Source organism: Pyrus communis, chromosome 8 (genome assembly GCF_041283825.1).
Source record: "Pyrus communis isolate YQ-2024b chromosome 8, ASM4128382v1, whole genome shotgun sequence".
NCBI classification, from domain to species: Eukaryota; Viridiplantae; Streptophyta; class Magnoliopsida; order Rosales; family Rosaceae; genus Pyrus; species Pyrus communis.
Window position 1 is genome coordinate 18,724,338 of NC_142572.1, and position 27,323 is coordinate 18,751,660.

The 27,323-nt window shown below is 35.7% G+C and overlaps 1 protein-coding gene across 1 annotated transcript; it reads left to right on the forward strand.

Moving 5' to 3' along the window:
* The first annotated feature begins 13,603 nt into the window (after window positions 1–13,603).
* LOC137718211 (AP2-like ethylene-responsive transcription factor ANT) lies at window positions 13,604–17,926 on the forward strand. The gene is made up of 9 exons (XM_068457712.2): window positions 13,604–14,610; window positions 14,715–15,315; window positions 15,568–15,650; window positions 15,821–15,829; window positions 15,926–16,014; window positions 16,098–16,171; window positions 16,259–16,309; window positions 16,408–16,484; window positions 16,795–17,926. The coding sequence occupies exons 1-9, from the start codon at window positions 14,319–14,321 to the stop codon at window positions 17,472–17,474; spliced, it is 1,956 nt and encodes a 651-aa protein (XP_068313813.2). The 5' UTR covers window positions 13,604–14,318; the 3' UTR covers window positions 17,475–17,926.
* Window positions 17,927–27,323: the final 9,397 nt, after the last annotated feature.

Below are 27,323 nucleotides of genomic sequence, written 5' to 3' on the forward strand. Positions count from 1 at the left end.
TTGGCTTATGTGGTGATCTTTCCTTAGATTTTCTGTTCCTCACGTGATTCTCATTACTCCCCTCCCCCTCAATTAATTCCCCCTGTCACTGGATCTGCATACGCACACTATTTTTCCACCATTTCACACCTGGAAATCAATTTCAAACCATTCAAAAGAAACTACCGCGACAATTCTAAACACAACACGTGGTATTGCTAAAAGTTCATACAAATACAAGTATTGATACGTGCATGATTAACAATCGTAGTATGAAAATCAACTTCAAACTTTCAAAAGAAACGACTGCGACTGCTCAAAGTTCATAGAAACATAGGATTGATACGTGCATGATTAAGAATCGAGCGATATTGTTCAAGTGTAGGTTAACAACTTAACACGAAGACGACATTTATACAGGTGGATAAACTAGACCACGACCCATTGCCACCCCTTGGGCCTAAACATTTGAGGTTGGACCATGCCGAGTGATGAATAATGTAGGCTGATAGGAAAATTGTTAGTAACAGTTAGTACTAAATTGAGTCTTTGCAGTAGAGAATTGTTAAGGCCGATAACCAAAGATGGTGTTGTTGATAAGGCCAATAGCCATTTATAGTGAATTTCAACAAGGCCGATAGCTATTTCTTGATTCTTGCACTTCTGTAAGGCCGATAGCCGAAGTGTATTGTTGGGTACTGCATATCATCTGTGTTCTTTCATTACAAGTTTCTTGAAATATCATGTCTGAGTCCGTGAAGATTGAGGGGTTGCTGGGAATGCTTACAGTTAGGCTTCAAGATGATAATTTTGTGAAATGGAGCTTTCAATTTCAGTCTGTTTTGAGAGGTTATGATTTGTTTGATTTATTCACTGGAGATTCACCATGTCCACCAAAGTATGTAATCAATACAGACATTGGAGTTACTACAGAAATTACTACGACATATAAAGATTGGGTGAAGAAGGATCTTGCATTGCTAAGTCTGCTCACTGCCACATTTTCTGATGATGCCATGGAACATGCCATTGGGTGCAAAACTTCACAAGAAGCTTGGAACTGTCTGCAAGAAAGGTTTGCATCTGTATCAATGATTCGTGTGAATCAACTGAAGAAGAAATTTCATACTACACAAAAATGAGGAGACTCTGTGGACAAATTCATGCTTAGACTCAAAGGGATTCGAGATCAATTAATTTCTTCTGGTGAAAAGATATCAGATAATGATTATATCATTGTTGTTTTATCTGGACTGCCTGTTGATTTTGAAGTAATCAAGACAGTGATTCTTGCAAGGGATTCCATAATGTCACTTAAAGATTTTTTAGCACAATTGTTGGGTGCAGAAGCTATTATTGAGGCTCGGATTCAGGTTCTTTCCAACTCCATGTCTACAATGTATGTACAAGGTGATGGGGCAAGTTCTAGCAAATTTCAAGGAGGAAACTAGAGTTATGAGCATGGAGAAAGGTCAAATTCACAAGGGGGTGACACTAGCTCAAACTTTCAAGGAGGGTCAGGTTTTGTGAGTAATGGGAATAGATTCCAACAAAGGGGCAATTTCTCAGGGAATAACAAAAAATTTAATGGGAGTAATGCAAGCAATGGAGGAATTTTTCTCTGGAAACAATACCTCAAAGTCTTTTTCTGGAAATTTCTCAAATAGATTTGGGAATAACTCAATGTCTGTTACTGGGAACAGTGGAAATAATTCATATTCTGGGAATGGAAAAAGTTCTCAATTCTTTGGAAACAATTCGGGCAAAGAAGGATCTTGGAATGGCTATACCAACTATAAGAATGTTATCTCACCTAAGTGTCAAATATGTTAAAGGAGAAGACACATTGCACCAAATTGTTATAACCGGGCTAATAACAATGGACAACCCTCAAAATTTGTTGTGTGCCAAATCTGTGGAAAAAAGGGTCACATTGCCCTTGAATGCTATCACAAGAACAATTTCTTATACCAAGGTAATCCACCACCACCTTCCCTCACTGCTTTGTCTGCACAAACAAAACCAAATACAAATGTTATCAATGACAATGGATTCAATGATGCTGAAACTTAGATTCTGGACACTGGTGCAACACACCACATGACGGCCAGTGTTGCCAATATTAATCAAGCTGCACCATACCATGGAAATGAGAAGATTATCATCGGCAATGGGGAAGGTTTGATAGTCAAAAGCATTGGTTCCTCAGCCATTACTACTTCCTCCGATAAATCTCTTATGTTGAAAAATGTTTTACATGTTCCAATGATAACTGTCAATCTATTATCTGTTAAGAAACTATGTAAGGATAATGGTTGCTGGTTCATATGTGATGATGTGATGTTTTTTATACAGGATAAGGCCACAAGGGTGATTTTATATCAAGGAATGAGTGATGGTGGGGATTTGTTCAGAATTCCAGTTAATGCATTTTCAGATTCATTTGCTGCGAGGTTGAATAGATGTGCTGCTTTCATTAGCAAGAAGGTCACTACTTCAGTTTGGCATCAATGTTTTGGACACCCTTCAGAAGAAGTTTTACAAGCTATGTTAAAATCTGTAAATAGATCTGCTAGTATAGATACAACTCCTACTGTATGTTTTTCTTGTATTCAAAGGAAAATGAGTAAGCAACCATTTCCTAGTAGAGAACACATAGCTAGTTATCTGCTTAAGAAAATACATAGTGATATATGAGGTCTAGCTCCAAGTCAATCTGTACAAGGTTATAGATATTACATAAACTTTGTAGATGAATATTCAAGGTTCATGTGGATATTACCCATGACAAATAAATCAAAAGTTTTCTCAATTTTTGTCAAATTTCAAGCTTTTGTGTTCAATCAATTCAATGTTACTATAAAATGCTTGTAAACTGATGGTGGAAGGGAATACATGAGCAAAACATTTGTGGATTTCTTGGCAAGTAAGGGTATCGCTCATATGGTTTATTGTCCTCACACCTCTTAGCAAAATGGACTTGCTGAGAGGAAACATAGGCATGTAGTAAAAACTGCAGTCACACTAATGTCTCAAGCTAATCTTTCTTCAAAATTCTGGTACCATGCATGTGCATATGATGTGTTGTTAATTAATAGAATGCCATGCAAAGTGCTACAGATGAAATGTCCATATCAGTTGGTGTTTGGTCACAATCCTGAAGTTCAACAGTTCAAAATTTTTGGAACTGCAGTGTATCCTTTGTAAGATCCCACATCGCCCAGAGGAGTGGATTATGTAAGCCTTATATGTATATTCGCATCTCTACCTAGCACGAGGCCTTTTGAGAGCTCATTGGCTTCGGGTTCCGTAGGAACTCCGAAGTTAAGCGAGTTCGTGTGAGAGCAATCCTAGGATGGGTGACCCCCTGGGAAGTTCTCATGTGAGTTCCTAAAAACAAAACCGTTAGGGTGTGGTCGAGGCCCAAAGTGGACAATATCGTGTTATAGTGGAGTCGAGCCTGAGATATGGTGGGAGCCCAGGCCGGGATGTGACAATTTGGTATCAGAGCCAATCCTTGGCCGGATGTGTACCGACAAGGACGTCGAGCCCCTAAGGGGGGTGGATTGTAAGATCCCACATCACCCAGGGGAGTAAACATGTAAGCCTTATATGTATATTCTCATCTCTACCTAGCACGAGGCTTTTTGGGAGCTCACTGGCTTTGGGTTCCGTAGGAACTCCAAATTTAAGCTAGTTCACGCGAAAGCAATCCCAGGATGGGTAACCCATTGAGAAGTTCTCATGTGAGTTCCCAGAAACAAAACCGTGAGGGTGTGGTCGGGGCCCAAAGCGGACTATATCGTGCTACGGTGGAGTCAAGCCCGAGATGTGGTGGGAGCCTGGGCGGGGATGTGACATCTTTTCTTAAGACCATTTAGTAGTAACAATTTACAACCGAGATCATGTCAATGTGTATTTTTGGGATTATCTATTGGTTATAATGGAGTGATTTGCTTTGATCCAAACACTGGCAGATTAATAGTGTCACGGCATGTTATTCATGATTAAGATGTCTTTCCATTAAGTCTGTAGTAAAACCAAGGCAAAGTCATAGGTGTACTTCAGTTCAAGATAAGTCAGTTCCTGTGATGATTCAAATGCCAATTCCACAAGTACAACAGTCATAATATGTTCACAGTCAGCATTCTGGTGTAATGTCTATATCAGAAGATACATTGCAGCCTAGTCATAGCAACATTGGTACTAAAGAACGATCTAAGACATCGGCTATGTCAGATATTCATCCCCATCACCATCACTCTACAACAACAAAAGATATATCACCCTTGTTGCCTGTCCATCATAAGTCACAACTTAAGGTAATTATTCCCATATCTCCAGATTCCACAGATATAAATGCCAATTCTTCAATGTCAAGCGTAAATACTCAGCATCCTATGATAACAAGATTAAAGAATGGAATTATCATGAAGAAAAATTATGCAGCTTATTTGGCAACATTTCCAAAATTGCAGTCATTACACCTTACTGAAGATGAGCCATTTTCTGGAGGTTTCTCTTTTCTTACTGAAGTGAATACTTGCACAGAACCTTCTTCATTCAAAAAAACATCTAGTATACCTTAGTGGCAACAAGCCATGCAAGAAGAGTATGATTCTTTTCGAGCTCAAGGAACATGGAGTCTTGTTCCATCACCTCCAGATAGATCAATTATGGGCAGTAAATGGGTATACAAAGTGAAAAAGAATCCAAATGGCAGTGTGTCTAGATATAAAGTTTGGCTGGTTGCTCAGGGGTTTTCTCAGGAGCATGGAGTAGATTATTCTGAAATTTTTAGCCCTGTGGTGAGCCATATAACTGTGAGAATTATCTTAGCATTGGCTGCAATGAATCATTGGGATTTAAAACAACTGGACATTAAGAACGCATTTTTGCATGGAGAATTGCAAGAAGAGGTTTATATGAAACAACCTCAGGGATTTATTGATCCATAACATCCAACACATGTGTGCAAACTTTTGAAATCTTTATATAGTCTCAAGCAAACACCAAGGGTTTGGAATTCAAAATTCACAAGATATCTTCTTGCTATGGTATTCACTACCTCATCATCCGATACAAGCCTATTTACAAAGAAAGATCACTCAGATATTGTCATTCTTTTACTTTATGTGGATGACAGTATTTTGACCGGATCTAATCCTGCAGTAATTCAATCAGTAGTGAAGGAACTCTCTGAGGTGTTTGACTTGAAAGATCTCAGGATGCTGACATATTTCCTAGGGCTGTAAATTCAATATAAGGCCAATGGGGACATATTTGTAAATCAGGCCAATTATATCACGGATCTTATTCACAAAGCTGGAATGGATTCATGTAAGCTAGCTCCAACTCCTTGCAAACCACACAATTCGATGTTAGTGACAGAAGGAACATCACTTGCAGATCCTAGTGTTTACAGAAGCTTGGTTGGATCATTGCAATATCTAACCTTTACTAAGCCAGATATTGCGTTTGTAGTGAATTGTGTTTGTCAATACATGACAAAGCCAACTGATATACATCTTGGAGCTGTCAAGCAAATTATAAGGTATCTTCAAGGTACAATACAAGCTGGAGTTGTTTACTCAACTATTGTAGAACCATGTCTCAGTGCATTCTCTGATTCTGATTGGGCTGCTAACTTAAATACAAGGAGGTCAGTGACTGGCTATGTTGTATTCCTTGGAAACAATCCTATTTCTTGGCAGTCTAAGAAGCAAAGCTCAATTTCCAGAAGCTCAACTGAAGCCGAGTACAAAGCTCTTGCTCACATTGCCTCCAATATTGCTTGGGTTATGAATGTTTTGAAGGACTTGGAGGTTTTTCTACCCAATCCACCTGTGATCTTCTATGACAATATGTCAGCTATTGCACTAAGTGCAAATCCAGTGTTCCATTCCAGAATTAAACATCTTGACACAGATTATGACTTCATTCGAGATAGGGTACAACAAGGAGATTTGGAGGTTGCATATGTTCTAACTGATGAACAAATAGCTGATGTGCTTACTAAAGGTCTTCACAGTCCTACCTTTGTTAAGCATTGCTTCAATCTCAAACTGGGAAACCCAATTGAGATTGAAGGGGGATGATGAATAATGTAGGCTGATAGGAAAACTATTAGTAGCAGTTAGTACTGTTAGTGGCTGTTAAAACGGTTAACAGAAAGGTTGTTAGGTAGTTGGTTCTGTTAAAAATAGATTGCTTATAGTGTAAGCCATGTGTGGCTATAAGAAAATGTAATAGCATCAAACAAACAAGGGAAACTTGAAATGTAATATTTGAAAGTTCCCAAATTAAAAGCAGTGTATGCATGGTACTCATCCTATTCAATAGAAACTGGTATATTAGCAGCAGAGGTAGCTGGAAAATGACAGCAGGTAATCTTTAGGGTTTGGGCTTCTTGTAGAGGAGGCACTGTTACGCCAAAGACAAAACTGTTTTTGCTGCCAAAGAAATTAATTTAACACTGTGATTCTGTAGAAAGCACACTACAGGTTCATCCTTCATTTCTGCGAATTTCTATCGACTTTTGCACCACAAATACGGTTGGTGATTAAGAAGATTCGAAGAACATGTCTTGATGAATCAACTAATTTCGATTTAATTTCGTTAAATATACATGCTATGGAGTTAAGTTGCTATGCGACGAAAAACTTGCATGCTAATATTGTATGAGTAGGACATGATTGACCATATACATGAGATGAATGTTGCATGATGCATATGCATCAAATATTTACAAGATTGTCTTAGTGGCGCATGGGCGATTATACATGTGAGACATGAGTAACATAGAACGTGTATAACGAGTTCATGCAAGTTTTTCTACAACAGTGGAGAAATAGTTAACTTCTCTTTTAAGTGATGTTATTAGTTAGTGACTAGGGGGGGTGTTTCTTTGTTAATTTAAGAATTTTGGTGTGCGATTACTGGCATTTTAACTGTTAAATTTTCTACTGTTCGACTTTGCTCAATTGTGTTTTGTAATTCTATGGTTCTTTCTGTTCTCCCAGGGTCTGTTCTCCCAGAGGTCCACATCTCTGACTAATTGAATACTACAAAAAATGCAAGTTACAAGCTTAAGACAAATATTGTCTCTTTTGTGCTTCTGGCATCCCACTTTTCCCGCCCTTTTTGTAATCCATCTATTAGTGGTATAATTAAATAATAATTAATAAAATTTTGTTTTTTATGAATTCCCCATGATAATGTTTAGAGTTACAAAGCAAAAGAATTCCCCGCTAAGCTTAATTAATTAGACGAATTCCCCGCTAAGCTTAATTAATTAGACGAATTCCCCGCTAAGCTTAATTAGACGAATTCCCCGTGATAATGTTGAGAGTTAAGCACTATGTGCCCATTGATCCCATAACATTTGCGTCACTTAAAAGTATGGTCAAATAGTTTAAATATGGTTTTTTTTTTTTTTTTTTTTTTTTTTTTTTTTTTTTTGTCATACCCCGAATCCAGCTCCAAAATCCTTATATGGTGTAGAAAATAATAAATAAAACTCTTAAATCCCTCATCTAACACAATCGCAGCTCATTTAGTCCATGTCTTGTCAAATAACTTATCTATATAAAAAAATGTGAGGAGTGAGCAACAACCATCGTCACCCGTAAGTAGAATATTTAATATGTCAGTCAAGCAATGTCGCTTTACAATCTAGACAATAAAGTATTTATATAAAACAAGTTAGTTTTTCATTTTATTTTACTTTTACTCACGGGGTTTATATTTTTTTCATTGATTCTGAGTTCGGAGCGTGACATTGTCAAAATCAAAGTTTATGCAAAATTAGATTCTAAGGGTATGCATTTTAATGGCATGCACTATTTGACGGGAAAAAGTGAATCTTTTGTGTCCGAGTTCGGATCTTCCCTTACACAATTTAAATCATTTTAATATAATATATTGTACAATTTGAAGGCTTACGAAACTTTTTGTGGTATATTCACTAATTCCCTCGCAAGCTCAGTCAAAATGTTCAAACCAAAATCATTCACATTTGAAAATCTGTCGCCATGAAAAACTTTCATGCAAAAACAACTCCATGTAGCCACTGATCCCACTCAAAAAGAAACCCCATAAATAACAAAAAGGCAGATAATGAAAAAGTAATTTACAGAACTTCCTGCCATTTTCAGACGAAGAAAAAAAAGAAAAATAATGGAGGAAAATTAAATTATGAGTTCTTATAGTAATTGACTGGTGAATCAAAGACCAAGTTTAATAAAATGGGGAATCCTAAATGTTCAATTTATGCTCATTTGAAATCGAATATATGAATTAATGGTAGGATTGGATAAATCTAATAATTTTTTGCACTACTCGTTAACTCGACATAAAATAATACAAAAATAATAGGTTTTGGGTCAAACTGCTAAAAAGTTAGGTCGTTATCTAGTCACTCATTAAGTACTCGACAAGACACCGTTTTCCACATATAGACATTAGGTATGACAATTTTTTGCATAACCCGTTAACCGAACATGAAACAACACAATATATTAACGAATCAAGTCATTATCACTATATCGGGATACCTGTTAAAACTCGTTAAGATAATATGTATTAATACAAAAATGACACAAACACAAGTTCTAGGTTTGGACGCGTTTATTTAAAATAGCATGAAACCAAAAAGATGGTAGGAAATCGCATTTGCAAAAAGAAAGCTCTTTTTTAATGGGCCTTTGCTCATCATTTCTGGAATATTTCACGCATATCACAAGACCCACGTCCCACTTTTTGTCTGGAAGCAGGTGTTGACTAAACACTAAGTTTCTTATTACTCAAAACCCAATTGGCTACTTTTTTTTTTTTTTTTTTGGGTAAACACTCATTTGGCTACTTATGTTGAATACTAACCGACCGATTTAACTTTTAGGTCTGCAAATGGTGGTTTATGAGATTTCGAATGTGTGGTGCGAAATTTATAAAAAAATTATTTCTTAAGATAGTTTTTCAAAAAAGTAGGATGGTATTAGAAAGTAATAATTTAAATTAAAATAAATTATGGGACGCATTGATTGTAAGTTTACAAATGTCATTAAATGAAAATAAAACAAGCTAAAATGATAACCTTTACTAAATAATAAAAAACAGTTCAATCTTAAACAGTCAAACAAGAAAAAAAAAATTCTTACTTTAATGTTTTACTTGAATATAAACATTATTATATAATAAAATTGAAAAAAAAAAACATTTTTAGATTGTTATTAATTAGATGACAAAATTGGTGGTGTTATTAGATGACAAAATTTTTTGGCTCTTCGAATTTGGAGTCATGTGTAATTGCACATTTCGCTCTCTCTCAAAACCACCTCTGGTCATTTAAAATTCTTACATGATCAACTAACAAACTTTGAAATAAAAATAATAGCGGTTTTATTGCTAATTGTATCGAAATCTTCTGTATAAAACTCTATACCTCCTATACTTAGGCTGATCCAAGCATTTGATCATGAATCATTCCACAGCCAACTCTTATCTTATACTCAAAAGTATATTAAAACCCTAATTTATTCTCAAAGCTGTGAAAGGGAGACGCCATGTACATGCACCTGCTTTGGACTCTTACCTATTTGAGCAAAGTTCCACTCTGATAACAAATTACCTGATTTTAGAAGTTTAGCCGTAAAATTATGTATGTTGTGACTTCCTCATACAAACTTTTAATTCAAAACAGGTTTTATTATTCCTCCCTTGTTTTATTCCGCAATATATTCCACACCGCAAAATTTGTAACTGTTAAATTTTGATCAACGTACAGTAAAATATTCTTTTTCATACAGTATTATACACTGTTTCTTAAAATCAATGTCCTATAAATTTACTGATTTGGTAATTTCCAGAAAACGTCAAGATCGCTGCAGCAATTATCACCAGTTTCATTCCAATCATAGGAGCATTATGCGAAACCAAACCGATAAAACCAAGGAAAATGTAAGTTGGATTCCAATTGATAGTTACCATATCACAGCTCTGCTCTGACCAGAAAAGGTAAAAACATTGCTGTCACACCTCATTCACTCCAATCCTTTTCAAAAAACCCGATCGTTGTGTGAACAACCATTACCACCTTCTTTTGGTAATTTGGTTCTACGCCTTTTAGTTAAAACGGTGATTGAAATTGATATAATTTTCAGTCAAAACCGGATACTTGTGAACAGTCATTGCAACAGAAGAAATATCATGTGGAATTATTATTGACACATTAAAAATTTAACTGTACATCACAAATATTTTATTTTTATAAAATACTTTTATGAGATATGGATAATTAGAATTTTTAAGTGCCAATGGCAATTATGGATCCATGATTCGAATATTGGGTTGTCCTAGTTATAAAGGTTCAAGTTTTTCATATAGAAACAGGGCTCGGAGTGCAAAGCAACAAAAAATTTCAGTTTATTCATTGAGGCATTTTATCAAACACTTGATGAGTGATATCAAGAGAATTTGTCGAGTGTTGTCCACACAACCTGTCGACATATGCATAGCAAGTATTACATCAAACACTTGGTATGTACAAAGTGACCCATAAAAACATATGAAGTGTCCTTGAAAGACAGTCACATGTATATTTTCTGAACTCCAGGTAGTCCTTGGGCCACCTAGATCTGAGTATGCATTCATCTCTAGCCAATAATAAAATAAATCACCATAAAAAAATTTCTTTTTTCTTCTTTTAGTTATTCTATTCTTTTATGTTACCATTTTTCTTTCCCATTTCAATGCACTACGACCACAAATATTGTAATTTATTTCTAAAGTCGTGAACTCAATTGGTGGTGCATTAATATTACTTTTGACAATTATGTTCTATCTTTTAGTGTTGGATGTTTGTGAGTAGTGAATTGTTTGGTGCAAATAATTTTTATTTTTTAATTCAATTCCGAATTCAAATCTTTCAATTTTTTAGTATAAATAAAAATAATGACCACTTGTATAACAAAAAAAATAAAATTAATGTCGAATATTTGGCAAGTAACACAACTAATCAATTATAATAATTACGCATCAAGTTCGTCATCAAAATCAGGCGAACCAAAGAGCAAGTCCACCAGGGACCAATAGGATGGGACCCAGCATGAAAAATGGACCAGCCTCCCCTCTTTTTGCTCCAGCCAAGCCGAATAGGCTAGCACCCAACCCAAGTCAACCCAAAATGTGCTAAGCTATGGGACGGGCCATCTAATGTCAAGCTTGCGTCAGCCTGATGTTAAAGGCCACTGAAATTTTTTTTGCGCCAGGCACGTGCGAAACACGCACGCATGGCCGCTCGTTCTGATAAGAAAACGTGGGCTAGCCTACATGCGCAAGCACCCTAACGGCTATGATGGGGAGGCCACGTGTTTGGTTCTGGGCCGTTGGATTTCCAACGGTAAAAAAAATTTGAATTTGAAATCCAACGGCTAGTGATGTGGCTTGATCTGGACTGTCTGATTCAGAGATCAACGGTCCACGTTTCCCACCCCTCCCCCCAATTTTTTTTTTTTTAAAAAGGCACAACGGTCAAAATTATGACCGTTGGCCATGTGTCAACATATAGGCTGTCAAATTTGAATCTTTTTCAAATCCAACGATTCAGATTAATTAACTATATTAAAATTATTTAAAAAATGTTTAAAAAATACAAAAAAAATTCTATAAATACCTAACTCTCATCTTCCACCTTACACCACATTTCAATATTTTCAACACTTTCTACCAAAACTTTCATATACTTTTTGTGTGAAAAAAATGGCTACGGTCCAGATTTTATGTTGTGTGAATGCTAGGTTCACATTACTCATGACCCGATTACGTTTTCGACCTTCGGTAAATGCCGTCTGCAAGGTAGTACGGTCCTTCGTATCTATGACCATTGACCCAATATGTGACTCTGGGTGCTTTTCCTTGCAGCACTTCGTGAAAAACTGGAGGGTGGGCAAAGACATTTATGTCATTTTGAGCTTTGGGAACACAAAAAATGCATGCCAAATCCATGTATCAAATGAAGCCACCGCTTCCAAAATGATTCTTTTGGCTCTTTTTCTGTTGCCATAAGCTCATTGCCACGCACTTGGACAATTTTTCCAGGTCCAGTGCATGCAGTTAATGCTTTCAATCATGCTAGGGAAGACTCGCATCTGACATTTCCTCGTCAGCCTTCGCAGGTCCCTTGGCGTGGATGTCCAAAGGTACTCATTAGTATAGAGGGCTTCGATTTCGGAGCAAAAACGCATCAAGGACTCCAGAACAATTGATTTTCCCATCCTCGTTATCTCATCCACTTGATCTGCAGATACTTCATATGCAAGCATCCTCAAGGCAGTAGCAATTTTTTGCTCAGGAATAAGACCTTGAACATGAAAAACATCATTTTTTTGCACAAAATAGGGATCATGGTTGCAAATAGCACTCATGATTTTGTCAAACAAACTTCGTTGCATTCTAAAATGACGTCTAAAAACATGATTGGGGAATACACAATTGAGGATAAAATAATATTCCAAGAAACCTCTACCTCGTTTTCCCTTCTTTCTATCCAAGTTTGCAACACATCTTATTTGACCCACATCTTCCATGACAAAGCGGGAATGTGAGGGCCTCTGCCTTCAATGTTCATCATCCTCATCCTCCTCCATTGCGAAAGTCTTATCTCCACCTTCTTCGAGATTGAACAATTCTTCCTGTTGTGACAATAATCTTTTCTGTTGCTCCTCAAACTGTTTGGACAATCTCCTTGAAGAAGACATTGTAAGAACTCAAGATTTAAAAACAACGAAGAAGGATTCTTAGCTAAAAAGAAGGATTGAGTTTGGTGTGTGAATGATGATGGATGTAGGGTTTATATAGACAAAAAAAATAAAGGATGAGGTTCTAGATATTGTCACGTGGTACTACATGATTGGTTGAAAATCTTATCGAAATCTTGGCTAAATTATTGTAAACAGATAGTGACACGTGGTGCGTTAGGATTGGTTAAAAATCTAATCGGAAATATATCCACAAAATAGTACATTCGGATAATAACACGTGGCGTGACAAGATTGGTTGAAAATTTTATTGAAATCTTGGCCAAATTGTTGTAAACAGATAGTGACACGTGGCGTGACGAGATTAGTTAAAAATCCTATACGAAATTAAAACTAAATTTAACTAAAATTTATTATTTATAAAAAAAATTAATAATATTTTAATAAATGGCTAGGTGCAAACGTATTTTGTAGGGATGTAGATCGTTTGTGTCAATGTATTTTTTAGGGATGAAGAAACATTTGATCAATTTACTGTTCATGAAGCCTATCACTATTTATTAAATATATTAAATTGGTTGAATGCCAGCGTATTTTTTCAAGGATAGACTGGCTCTAATAATAAAGTTTTTCAGTTTCTTGGTTCAAGTTTTGCATGCTTGAATTCAACCGAGCTAACTAGAATACTGTATTCCTCCTGTATACGCGTTCGAAAGTTTGAAAAACAAAAGTAGAAAAGAAATAAAAAAGCATTATTTCTAATTTTAATTTGTAGATACTTTGAGCCTGCAGAGGGGCACAAAGGCTGTACTGTATGAAGTGACTAGATGGGGCAGCGTCCTGCTCGTCAAATCCATCTTAAGGCCCTGTGACTGTAAAAATAAAGCAAACTAGTTTTGGATATCTGACTTATCTCTCTCTCTGTCTCTCTGTCTCTCTCTCCTCTCCCTATTGGCTACCACATACCCACTAGATTCAGCTGACTACTGTAAATGAAGAGGGAGAAGAAAGATTATTAAAAAGGATTGAGAATAATAATTTCTGGGTTTTATTTAGGTTAGTGTTTCTGGGTTTATTTGGGTAATTAATGAGGAAACTTGAGAGGGTTTTGTATGTTGGATAAAGGGTTTTAGTGATATTGGATCTGGGATTTTGGTAGGGTTTAAGAGGAAAAGGAAAAGTCGTGGTCTTTATCACATACACAGATCCCTATGGGATATATGCTGGGGATGCCCTTCGGCATTTTACTTGCTTGCCAAAGCCTTGAATATATTTATATTCTTTTTGTTTAGTTTCAAGAGACCACAGGTTTTTCTGTCTTTAGAGAGAGAAACACGGTGGGGAGGGAGGGAGAGAGAGAGAGAGATGATGTTATATATGTGAGTGCATAGAAGGAAGTGTTTTTGAAGTTCAGAAGCTAGAGAACAAAAAACCAAGTTCTTCTTTTTCTTATGGGGAGGGAGGAGATTTTTGACATGATTAGGTTATTTGGTGTCAATGATTGAGTAGATTTTAGAAGTAAGAAGTTGAAATCTAAAAAACCCAAAAAAAGGAAGAGAGAGAAAGAAAGAGTGAGTGAGGAAGATGAAGTCCATGAATGATCATAACAATAACAACAATGGAAGCAGTAACAGTAACAATAATAACTGGTTGGGTTTTTCACTCTTACCCCACATGAAAATGGAGGCTGCTGCTTCTTCCTCGTCCTCAGCTACCCTCCCAAGCAACAGCAGCTTCTACAACCTCAGCAGCTCTGGGCTCTGCTGCTATGGAGTTGGAGAAAATGGTAACTTTCACTACTCTCCTCTCTCTGCAATGCCCCTCAGGTCAGATGGCTCTCTCTGCATCATGGAAGCTCTCAGCAGGTCACAAACAGGTACTTTTCTTCCCTCTCTAAAACCCAAATCAATATTTCTCTCTCTCTGAAAAATGCTTGAATTCTATACAGCTTTGATATATTTTTGCTTTTTTTATTTGAAGGAATGATGCCCAACACATCCCCAAAACTGGAGGACTTTCTGGGAGGAGCAGCTCATGATTATGTGAGTGAGGAGAGAGAAGCCATGGCTCTGAGCTTGGACAGCTACTACAATGCAGAGGCAGAGCAGCAGCAGAATCACCACATTCCACTCCATTCCAGTTCCTACTACTCCGGAATACCAATCCAAGGAATCTACCAAACCCAAATGGAGGAAGAACATTCTAAGAATACCCAAATGACTCAAATCCCAGAGGACTTGAAAACCTGCTGGGTTTCCAGGCAGTACTCTGCCCACCCAGCTCTGGAGCACCACCACATGAATAATGTAACCATGGTTGATGACAATGGCGGTTCTGGGTCCATTAATGGCGGCATGAACCGCGGCGACTTGCAGTCTCTAACGTTGTCCATGAGCCCTGGATCACAGTCCAGTTGTGTCACAGCTCCAAGGCAGATCTCTCCCACTCAGACAGAATGTGCAGTGGCAGTCATTGAAACAAAGAAGAGAGGATGTGGAAAGCTTGGCCAGAAGCAGCCTGTTCACAGGAAGTCCATTGACACATTTGGGCAGAGAACTTCACAGTTTAGAGGTGTCACAAGGTTCATCTCAAAACCATGTCTTCAATTTTGTTATTTTACTAGAAATTGTTTCCAATTTTCATTACATTGTTGTGTATCTCTCCTCGAGAAGTGATTTCGCCACTCTCATTTTCTTCCGAAGAAACTAGGGAAGTAGTAACTAAGGAGAACCGGTGTGCGAAAATCGTTTGACTTTTTTTTTTTTTTTTTTCTCAGAGTGTTCTTCAAGTAACCTTTTTTTTTTTAAATTTTGTTAAATTTTGCTTCTCTTAGGCATAGGTGGACTGGAAGATATGAGGCACATCTGTGGGACAACAGCTGCAAGAAGGAAGGGCAAACCAGGAAAGGAAGGCAAGGTCGGTCAATGAAAACAACACACTATTCTTACTGTTCTTTTGGGAATTATTTCTTTTTTACTGAATATTTTTTAGGACCCTACCTGCTGCTGAAATCTGACTTCTGCTATTAATTCTTTACCTGTCATGTTTATGCTGCTGTTGGATTCCGTTCAAATCAAATAATTCAGTATATCTTGGTATGTCTTTTCTCTCCAACAATAATTTGGGATTTTAGTTTTAATTGTCACCTAATTTGTTGATTTGCATTAATCATTTGTTCGTTTGAACTGCAGGAGGTTATGATATGGAGGAGAAAGCTGCTAGAGCATATGATCTTGCTGCTCTTAAGTACTGGGGTTCGTCAACTCATATAAACTTTCCGGTAGGGTTTTGACTCTCGGAGTTTTTATCGGTTTGTGAAAGCTTTTTAGTAGCTGAAGTTTCATTCTCTTGGTCTTTTGGCAGTTGGACAATTACGCTGCACAACTTGATGAGATGAAGAACATGAGCCGGCAGGAATATGTTGCGCATCTGCGAAGGTAGCGATTTTGATTTGTTAATCATAGGATTGTTTTCCAATGTTTTAGAATTTTTTATGAGTATTCATGAGTTCCTTTTATTTTCAGGAAAAGCAGTGGATTTTCGAGAGGGGCTTCAATGTACCGAGGCGTGACAAGGTTTTTCCGGTTTTGCATTAAACGCACCAAATTTGAAGGTTAAAGGGGTTAATATTGTTCTAATTTTGGTTTTGTTTTCTGATCTTGGTTTTCTGCAGACATCACCAGCATGGGAGATGGCAAGCTAGGATTGGCAGGGTTGCTGGGAACAAGGATCTTTATCTTGGAACTTTTGGTAAAATTCATACATTGTTTGAATTCCTTTTCTTTTCGGTCTCATTTTCTAAATTTCATGAGGCTCTTTGCTTAAGCACTTTTTCAGAAGGACTTATTTTTACGGCAACTCTGTTCTCACACTTTTTATAAGGCTGATGAAATGTCTGCTTTTGACTGTAACAATGGACTTTTTTAAGGCTGTGTTAGAAAAGGACTTCCCAGCTAAAATCACTTATTAAAGGCTATATTTTTACTGCAAAGTTTTGATCTTTCTTGCAAAGCTAATTAATGCAGTTTTGAACGGAGTCTAAACTTGAATTGAATTTTAGGCACCCAAGAGGAAGCTGCAGAAGCTTATGACATAGCTGCAATCAAGTTCCGCGGCGCAAATGCGGTCACCAACTTTGACATTACCAAATATGACGTTGAAAAAATCATGTCCAGCAATACCCTACTCGCCGGAGAGTTTGCTAGGCGCACCAAGGTGATCGAACCTAACATTGCAGCGCCAGCCATTGAGTATAACCCACCAACACAGAACAATGCGGAAGCCAATCAACCCGAAATCAACAATGGGAATAGCCTAGACTGGAAGATGGCACTGTACCAATCTGCAGCTCAGCAACAAGCAGACAGTTGTGTTCAAACACTTGATCAGAAATCGGTCGGTTCGGCGAGCTATAGAAATCTCTCATTCTCAATGGCATTGGAGGATTATATTGGAGTTGAATCCGTGCACTCAAGTCAGACAATGATGGATGAAACAGCTAGGGTGGGGCCTCATTTTTCGAATCCGTCCTCATTGGTGACAAGTTTGGGCAGCTCCAGAGAAGCTAGCCCTGATAAATCGGGCTCCAACATGCTGTTTGCAAAACCTCCATTGGCATCGAAGTTTGTAAGTCCAACCTCTGCAGCAGCTGTTAGCTCCTGGTTCCCATCAGCACAGCTGAGGCCTGCCGCCATCTCCATGTCTCAATTGCCTCTCTTTGCTGCCTGGAATGAGACCTAGAAAGCTCTGATGTGTTCTGCTGAAATGTCTTCAAAGTTTTTTGCATGAACAAGGAACAATGGGAAGATAGTAGTTATGTTTGGGGAGGGAAAAAAAAAAGGTAAGGGTAAGTAATTAGTGGAGAAAGTTCTGGATGAATCAAATGACAATAGTGGGCCTTGGGGGTTCCACTTTTCTGTCTGTAAGAAACTTTTTTCAAACCAAACCTTTTGGCTCATATGGTAATTATGAAGATCTTGCAAGATGGAGGGAAGTTAAAAAAAATATGGAGTACGACAGTCGTAACAGTCATATGATGAGCTGCTCTTATTAAGGAGTGAGTTGTACTGTATTTGTGTTTTGTCCAAATTCATGTACGTATAACGTTCAATGCACACGTTCAATCTCTTTATTTTTCTAGATGAAAAGAGATTAAGGGGTGGTTTATGATTAAATGCAATGAAATTATGAAATGATGCATGCAACATTAGAAGTAGCCCTTGCATAATTGAAGTAGCTTTTCAAACTTTTTAAAGGTCCCAAAGTACAAAACCAGCTCAATGTTCTTCAATAATGCTAAAAAAGGAGTTTAAAGTCCTGGCTTTGACTCAACTATCTAATCCATGTTCCTCAATCTGCATAACACCATGATTACAATCCCTTTTCTCATTTGAGCTTTCCTCAAGGGCAAACAAACATTCCTCGTTATTTAAAAAAGGGTGGGGGAGGGATTCTTGGAGATCAAGACTTTAGTTTCGCTTATTGTTTTTTATAGCCAAAATGGTATTGGAGATTGGTTCAACTTCTCATTTTGGTTCATGATATTGAAAATCAATAGAAGTGACATTTGAGTATGTCTACTGTAAATTATTTTAGTTATTTCATGAAAAATCCATCAATATATTCGTTAAGTTGAAAAGTTGATTTGACAAAAATACTCTAAAAAAAGTAGTCATGTGGTCATTTACGTGACATATTAACAAGAATATTCATAGATTTTTCACCGAATACTCAAAATGACTTACAATGAACAAACTCATGGATCACTTCTATAAATTTTCATTGTCACAAACTAAAGTAAAGAGTTGTCTCAAACTCAAGAAGCTTTTTGGCTAAAAAGCCTTTAGGATTTAATGGCTCATAATTAGTAGGCACTTTGTCTGCTATTTCTTTTTGCAAAAGCACTTATGTGGGATGAAAATTTCTTTAGCTTTAGTAATCCCACTTCTTGCTGTAATCCAAAGAGAATTTTTGGATGTTAAAGATATTCCATGTCGTGGTCTGCAATGTGGATGCTTAATAAAAATAAAATCGTATGGTTAAAATCATTCCACACGTACGTGCGTTTACAGTGTTTGGCTTCATGACATTCCACGCGTGTGAGGTCGATTGCAATCTTGACATTTAGGGTTCATATGATAGGGAGTGCAATGAGGGATTAGTGCCGGAAAAGCTGGAAGCTTAAGCCAATGTAAAAGTTGTTTTGTTGGAGAGAATAATAGTCGAACTCTTCTACGAGTGTGGCTTTAGTATTATGTATCCTTTAATATATGGGTGTTTTAACGGGTAAATTTAATTTTCACAGCTGTTTAGATTTAGACATCTAGTTATTCAATACTAGAGGAGAGTAATAGTCAAAGATTAGTCATTTATTTTTTGTATAAGCAAACAATACAAGACTGAACTCGTAAGTAAAGACATATAAAAAAGAAAAAACTTGGTATGTGTAATCAAAATATTAACTCCCGTTACAGGTTAGAAGGAAACAATCAACGTAACAAATAAAGTTGGCAGGAAAGGATTACTCATTTCTATTTTTATTTTTATTCGATAAGAGTAAAGAGTTCAATGGTCAAAATATCAAAGCTTGTTTTGTGGAAAAAAGTTGGAAAAGCAAATAGGGTTTCTTGTTATATTTACAGAAAAGTAAGGATCAGTTATGACATTTTCTTCGACCTTGTTCGAGTTTAGTCAACAAATATGATTACCAGCTTGTTGAGTACAGGTTGGATAGGAGAAAACAATGCCACGAAATTTTCTGTTCATCTTATCTGCGCACGAGCTGGATCCTTCCTTGCATGCAGATCTAATCGAAGATAAAAAGTACATGGTACCAAGATATTGCAGAAAGTGAAACCATGTGAACGTGATCATGGTAGGCAAATAAGTTTCAATAAGTTAGATTGAGAGGTTTTAGCGTTGTATTACATAACGAAAGATATATACAAATGTCATGCATTAGATATACATCCAATTACAATACAAATTCCTTCGTTCTCGAATGAGAACTATATAACTATAAAAAGTGTAACTATGTAAACATTATCCTAATAGATAAATAAGTTAAAACAAGTTAGATGAGGAGACTTTTAACTATCTTTGGTTGCAGTACATAATAATAGAGATACACACAAAGGTCTACGCTGTTTCAAAATAAATTATCTTGTTCAGATGAGAACCATATAACTATATATATATATATATATATATATTACGGTTGGTGACAGTGCGAGGCGGCCTAGGTAAATAAACAAAAATGTATGGTACTTGACAAAAACAACAAAAATGTATGGTACAATTGGTTAAATTTTGTCTGCAATGGGGCCTATGCCAATGGGTAAAAGCTCACATTTTTGTCAAGGATTGAAGGACTTTGGCAGCAAAGCATCAGTGATAACAATATGTCTTGCACAGTGCTCTGAGATGAGCCCCCCAAAAGGAACAGAAAAGAAGAAAAATTACACGTACGCTGTGCATCCATATAGCAAGTTTATAAATTTTCAACCAGTCCTTCCAACTTTTTTCAAAGTTTTCATGCAACTTGCCAGAAGAGTTCGAGCTCTAATCCTTCAGTTTTTATATCTGATGAATTTCTGATTGAATATACTTTACTGTTATGGAAGCTCTATCACTGATTCACTGCCAGTCTTAATTGCTCTAATATATTCTAAAATCTAAAGTCTGCTATCAGATTAATTTGTTATCTGGTTTTATACATAAAATTCATGTCCATTGATTAACTTTGCTTCTCACAAATTTAGCTTTGTTAATAAAACAGAAAAAGAGAAAAAGAACAAAAACTAATTACAACTTTTGATTCTTATTCCATCAACTCAAACGAAAGAAGACTGCATCTTAATTGTCACGACCGCACGATAAAATAGTTACGTGCATTTTAGGAAAGTCTACATAACACGTAAATTACAATGCTTTAAGTATCAAAACCCTACCATGCAAAACACCAAAAGCAAAAAGCTAATGATAATAGTAACCTTACAATGCTTGTGATTTTGTCAATCAATTTGGGACTTGGGAAATACAGATATGGATCCAAGATACATGGTGGTGACCTGAGAGAAAGATCCTCAGAGTAGTTTTAGATATAGGCAATGTCGAATAAACACGTATTCCTACAAATATACAAAAAAAATAAGTAAAAAATGGTCCCAAATGTTTACAGCTCATTGGATGGTGACCTATGTCAGGTGCTGTGATTGTTCATCAAGATTGGCAATATTTCTGGGACTGAAAATAGGAGCCCTGCCAAACCATTTTTGCTAATACTTGTTTTAATGGGATAAAAAATAGTCAATACTTGATGCTCATTGCTCCCTCTGAAGGACTCCTGTTTCTCCCAAGGAGACCTACAAAACCCTAGATTTTTTTACCCAACTTGAACCTCAAAACACTGAACTTATTATGGTTTTGGGTTTTGGTTTTTGGGGTTTGGTTTGGACCACAAACTGTCTATCCACCTAGTACGTTTCAACTTTCTGGTTGTTTGATTGTCATTTTGGGACCAGCCGCATCAATTTTCCAGTCCTCATGTGACCTTAATTCATTAGCTTACAATAGAGAGATGCCAACTTAAAATCGATGATAAAGCTCTACATGTATATGTTTTTACAATGCGGTATTTAAACTACTAGTATAGAAATTCTAACTTGAGTGCAAGGGGGTGGACACATTGTGCCGAAAGATTCTTCTTACCGCTTGATTGGACTGCGGCTGGTAGACTGGGGGTGAGAGCAGAGAATGGGGTGCGCGGGCCATGAATGAATGGGTGTGGGGGGTAGGGTGGGGTTTTTGGTTGTGGGTTGTATTAGATGATGGGGTCCAAAAAGTAGAATTTCATAGTTTCTCGATTAACTAATCTAATTTACATCTCAGGTTGTCAGTAAATTTAACAATTATGAGAAATCATTTTTTCAATGAAGAAACAGATAACCGACAATTAAATACAAGACATAGGTATAAAAATAAACGTTGTTAATCACTTGAATTACATATGCCCCATGCAAGTGCACGTACAAACTTAGGTGATCAAGATTCGACACATACTTGGCTGTAATTTATGCAGCATGCATGGAATATACATGTCAGTTGCGATATTACTTTCAAATTTAAGAGAGTAGATGGAGCCTTATTGATGTCCTCATCTTCATCTTGGCCCACACTTCTCAGAGCCTCTCAGAGCTTTTGGAATTCCACCGATAAATTAAAAGGAAAATTAATGAAAATAGTTTGAAAATTTTGAATTTTAACGATAAGAATAAAATAAGGGATAAAGTAAATAGTACAAAGATTGACTTTTTAGTGTAAAAATAGAGTTTTTCATTAAAGTGAATAGTACTGGGAATTTTTTGTTATAGTTCCCTAAATGAAAAACAATACTTAAATGTGGCTCCCCACATTACTATAAAATTTCCTTCCTTTAGTAATTTATGAGCTCGTTTAGAAATATTTTTAAAACGACTGAAAGAGCTTATTAAAAAAAAAGAAAATTTTGAGTTTCAAAAACACTTGAAGTACTTTATGAAAAAAGCACTTCAAAGAAGAGAAATTTAACGAAAAGCTACCGGTACTGTTCACTTTAACGAAAAATCACATTTTTACACTAAAAAGTCAATCATGGTACTATTCACTTTACTCTTTATTTTGTCCTTATCGTTGAAACTCAAAATTTTCAAGTCATTTTCATTAGTTTTCCTTTCAAAGAAAGCACTTAAAGTGGAAAGCACTTATTGTGTTTTTCAAAAATTCATTTGCGATTTTATTAAGAATTGGTTCAAGAATGTTTTCATCAAAAATGTTTTCAATTGTTTTAAAAGTATTACCAAACCAGCTTTAATTTATCAACGAAATAAAATTGAGATTTTTATTAACACCTCATATTTTGTTGACTATACTCCACATAATAATTTAATATTAAATTGCTCATAAAATGACTATTTAAGCCCTAAAATGTTCTAAAAATTAAAAAAAAAAAATCTAAATACACCACAAAGTCCTTTCTTTGAGTCATGCCTAAAATTTACTTCTACTCTCTCACATAAGCAATATGACTATTTTTCCAGAAAAGAATGAACAGTTTTCTGTAAAAGTTTGAAAACTCAATTTGAAACTCCATCACTTCAATATTATATACATACAACTGCAAGACTTGAACCCTTTTGCCCTCGAGTCAGTTTGGGTGAGACTTGTGTCCTTTTTGTCTTTACCTTAATGAAAACCCATTTCAACTAAAAGAAAGATTGAAGAATTATATACGCTATTGATATGAAATTTGAAAAGAAAATTGGAGGAAATAAGTTTGTGAAGACGAATATGCGGGTTGGAGGTGGGTGTATGTGAGAAGTTTAGGATGTGAGGGTAGCTTGGGAAAGAATGTGGGGTGTATTAAAATATTTTTTTAATTTAAAATATAGATATGAGGTGTTTTTAGTATGTAAGATATAATCAACAAAATATGGACAGCCAATAAAACAACCCAATAAAATTTTATTCTATGAATTTTAATGTTTATTATTTTTGCAAGACTGTCTACAACCCCTACTACTCTATAGTCAAAGTAGCTGGACCCTGAGATTTTACGAATTTTGCAGACGGGCCCTTCAAACATTGATGGTATTTTGGGAATGTCCTTGTCACAGTATCTCACGCACAATTACTTCCTTGTGATTTGTTGCTTACACAATTGTTTTGTCCTTTGTTTTTATCTCGCTCACTTTCTCTGAATCTCCTGCAGGTATAGCTGTTGGCTACTAAGTAATTTGATTCCCATACTATTTTCTTACGATTCCGATGAAGATCTGCAACATTCGGCGAAAATAATGTGTTCTCATTAGACATTTATGTTTGAATATCCCACCATGTAATTCATATTATACTTAGAGGCGAAATCATGAAAGGACCAGGATGATCTCAGACTTATTTTGACATTTTTATAACTGTTATGTTTTACTTTTCAAAGTTTTTTCTAGGCTTAGCCACTTAGGGTTCCAATCCAACGTTTTTACTTTAATTTCTTTCATTGGGTTTGATTCAAGGTTGGTGGCTTCTATGAAGTTCAGGCAATTCGTTACTTGTGAGCTTTGAAGAGAGCTTTGCTCTATGGATCAGTGGAGGGAGAGAGGAAAAAAGTCAGAGATGCCTGGATTTAGGTTTAAGGAAGAGGATGATGAAGATGACACCATACCTGACCCAAACGCCATTGATCAATTTCTCACCACCCAACACAATAATTTTTATAAAATCAGGAGAGTGTTTCGAATTGAGATTTTTAAGTCCTTTCTAGGCTAAAATTCTTGCTCTACCACAAAGTGAAAATCGATTACTGAGACGACAGGGATGAGCTTCATCACTTGCTTTCTCTTGGAGTTTAACCGTGAGGCCCATTAAGCCCAATAAAATGAAGGTCCGCAATGGCTTGTGGTGGGCTAAAAATCTTGAGCCTGCCTACTTTCTTCCCCCTTTTATGGGTCAGGCACTGTTGTAATGGGCTATGACTTTATCGTCGTTGGACAAAATTGGACTACAGCTCGATCCACATTCGTACGACGTAGTTTTGGACATAAGTACGATACAAACACATGCATGCACGTTTCGGACTAAAATTAAGGTTTAATCGGTATAAAAAGAAAACGTAGAGGAGACGCATCACATAATACCACTTTGGAAACTCTACCCTCTGTTTGGGGGTAACTGGTAAGAAACAACATAAATGTTGGATTAGTATATGAAATCATAATGTTTCACGGTACACCTTTTTTACTAATATGTGAAATTGCAAGACTCTTGGTAGCAAAAATCACTCATCAATGTTAGAACAATAATATTATCTAATACACGTAAATGTAACAAACTTGCTAACGCACTCTCAAATAAAAGTAAGCCTTAAAATTTTATGCGCTCGTCTGTATTAAAAAGTGTGTTAACCAGTATGTTAGTTTCATGTGCACAAATAACATTGTTCATGATAGTAACTCTATATTACAACAAATCCTTCAAAACAAAACAAAAGGCCATCTACGACAGTCTCTAGCAAAGAAGAAGATGAATTTGTGACAGAAAATTTCCGTTGTGGTTTAAGCAAATGAATTAAAAAGGAGCCAAATCAAATGGCGATGATATAGGGATATATTCTCTCTCTGTTCATTTGTCAAGAACTATGATATATATATATATATATATATATATATATATATTCCAACATATATTCACATGGGGGAATGGTAGTAGTATAAAGATTGGGAGAGATCATGGACTACAGAGATAACGTTTATCTTCAACATGAAATTATGTTCTTAGGGACTGATCTATAGATTTTGATAGCAGACACTTCCTCCTTTTAAGAAGAATAAAATCTGCTGCAAGTCTTTGTGTTTCAGTAACCTGCAGAAGCTGAGAGAACAAGTGAAGTACCTATTCTGCTGCTGCTGCAACTTATAGCTTCTGAATTCATCATTATGTTCAATACATGATTCTTTTCCCTCAGGGTCAATACAAGTTTCATATGCTAGCTCCTTCATTTCTTTTCGAAAAACACTTGCCTCATTTCATTATCAGTAGCCCAGGGTTTTTTAGTATGCTCTGATGTATTCCACACGCCATGATTTTTTTTTCGGTTAAATTCTTGACCAAAGATCTAATAACCAAAATCTAACTAGCCAACCATTCTCACTTACATGTCAATTACAATCAGTTCGATGTGTGAGTAAAAAATAATCACTTAGGTATGTGCATGCGTTAAACTATACTTTGAGTCAAGCGTGATTTCAACGTAACCATTCTTATTGTCTTATTGTTTTAATTTGAAACATGTATTAAAAAGACTTCTTTTTATGTTTTTGTTCATTCATATATGTGTCAAACTTTAAATTGCATTAGGTCGTATCAGAATAGCGAACTAGAGGTCTTTTCTCGTTTCCAAATTATTCTTAAAATTTCGAGGCGGTACAAAATAAAGTAAACTCATCATATCATTGTAGTTGTAGTAGGACCTAAAAGCATGTTTAGTTTGGCCATCAAATGGTCTAGTTTTAGTAACTTCCCCAAGATGTACCAAGTTTTGAGTGAGCAGTGCCTGGCTGCCTGCAGAAAACTGTTTTTCTTTGTTTGAAGAAACATTTATAATGATTGTAAAGAGCAAGGCAAGCATGCATCATAAGCTAAATCAGGATGATGATTTCTTCTCTTGCTGCGCATGCTTTGATAATTTTCATTGGAAGATTATGGGGTTTTGAAGATTCTTAATTATATTTTAATGTGTGGATTTAATTTCTTTAATCTCCATCATGCACTGAATTTTACTACTAGTTCCTCTATTTGTTTAATGTGTTCTTGATGAGTTATAGTTGTACTTTGTTTTAAAAACTCCAAACACCCATTAATATAATACAAGAATTAAGATTATTCAAAACTATGTTTCTTAGTTAAAAAAAAAAAAAAAAACACTTAAAGCAACTTAATTAAGAAAAACAAAATTTGAATTTGGAAATTCTTGAGTACTAAGGTAGGGGGCATGTATCTCTTCTCCAAAATGATAAAATCTCTCTCATTACCTGATGTGTCATCATAATCCGTCTTACATAAAACCAAGTATGGATGTTTTCCCCACAACATATTTTTATTTAAGCTTAAAGTACTAATCCCTATTAATGAATGGGCTAATATTGGTATTAAATTATTAGTTGATCATCTAAACCCTCCGCACGCTTCTATTTAAGCCTACTTTGAACCCACCATGCCCTTTTATGGACAAAATTTTTGGTCTGTCAATGCGTGATATGGGATGAGAGATATACTAATGAGGTCTCAATCAGTTATATTTTATAATCTCCCATGCACCATATTATTATTTTATCGGACCTAAATAGTTCATAGATTATGAGTTTTCTCTATGTTTTGACTCATAAAGAGTTTAACATCACCAATTGTCAAATAGGTTATTTACAGTAAGGCTTAGTTTGACATTGTTGTGTTGTGAGAAAAATCACTTTTCGAAGTAGTATGTAAGAAATCAATTGTGAAAAATAAAAAGCAGTCTGACATTTAGTAAATTAAATTGTAAATCTACTTTGAGTATAATCAGTAGTTTTAAGTGAGTGATAAATTTGTATAAAAGTGCTTTGAACGTGTATAATAAATTAATAACAAAAAAACATAATGTCCAAAGTGTTTGTTTGTCAAAAAGAAACTAAATTTCACAACATATATTTGTTAATTTACTTAACTGAATATTTGAAATCATGTTTCAATTAATAAAAACACTCTAAAATTATTATTTTTTGTTGGAACACTCTAATATTTTGAGAATAGAAACAAGAAAAAAGAAAGAGAAAAACTAATAATTTATAATTACATATAAATATGGGAGCTTTACTTATAAAGATAAAAACATAAAATACATTTCTTAGAACTCGACTAGTTTTGAATCATTTCAAGAAGAGACAAAAGCGCAAACTCTAATAAACCTAGCCCAAAAACAAGCAAACCAAAACCCAATAAGCTTGTCCAAACACTATAAAAACTAAACTTCATATTGATTTTAGATTCGTAAAAACTAATTGGGTAAATTACACTTTATCA

What these genes read in the sequence shown, in the direction of transcription:
- LOC137718211 (XM_068457712.2), top strand. Translation starts at nt 14,319, where the DNA reads ATGAAGTCCATGAATGATCATAACAATAACAACAATGGAAGCAGTAAC. An exon ending in CAGTTTAGAGGTGTCACAAG is followed by an intron (nt 15,316 to 15,567) that starts GTTCATCTCAAA and finishes TGCTTCTCTTAG; the next exon opens with GCATAGGTGGACTGGAAGAT. An exon ending in TATGTTGCGCATCTGCGAAG is followed by an intron (nt 16,172 to 16,258) that starts GTAGCGATTTTG and finishes TTTTATTTTCAG; the next exon opens with GAAAAGCAGTGGATTTTCGA.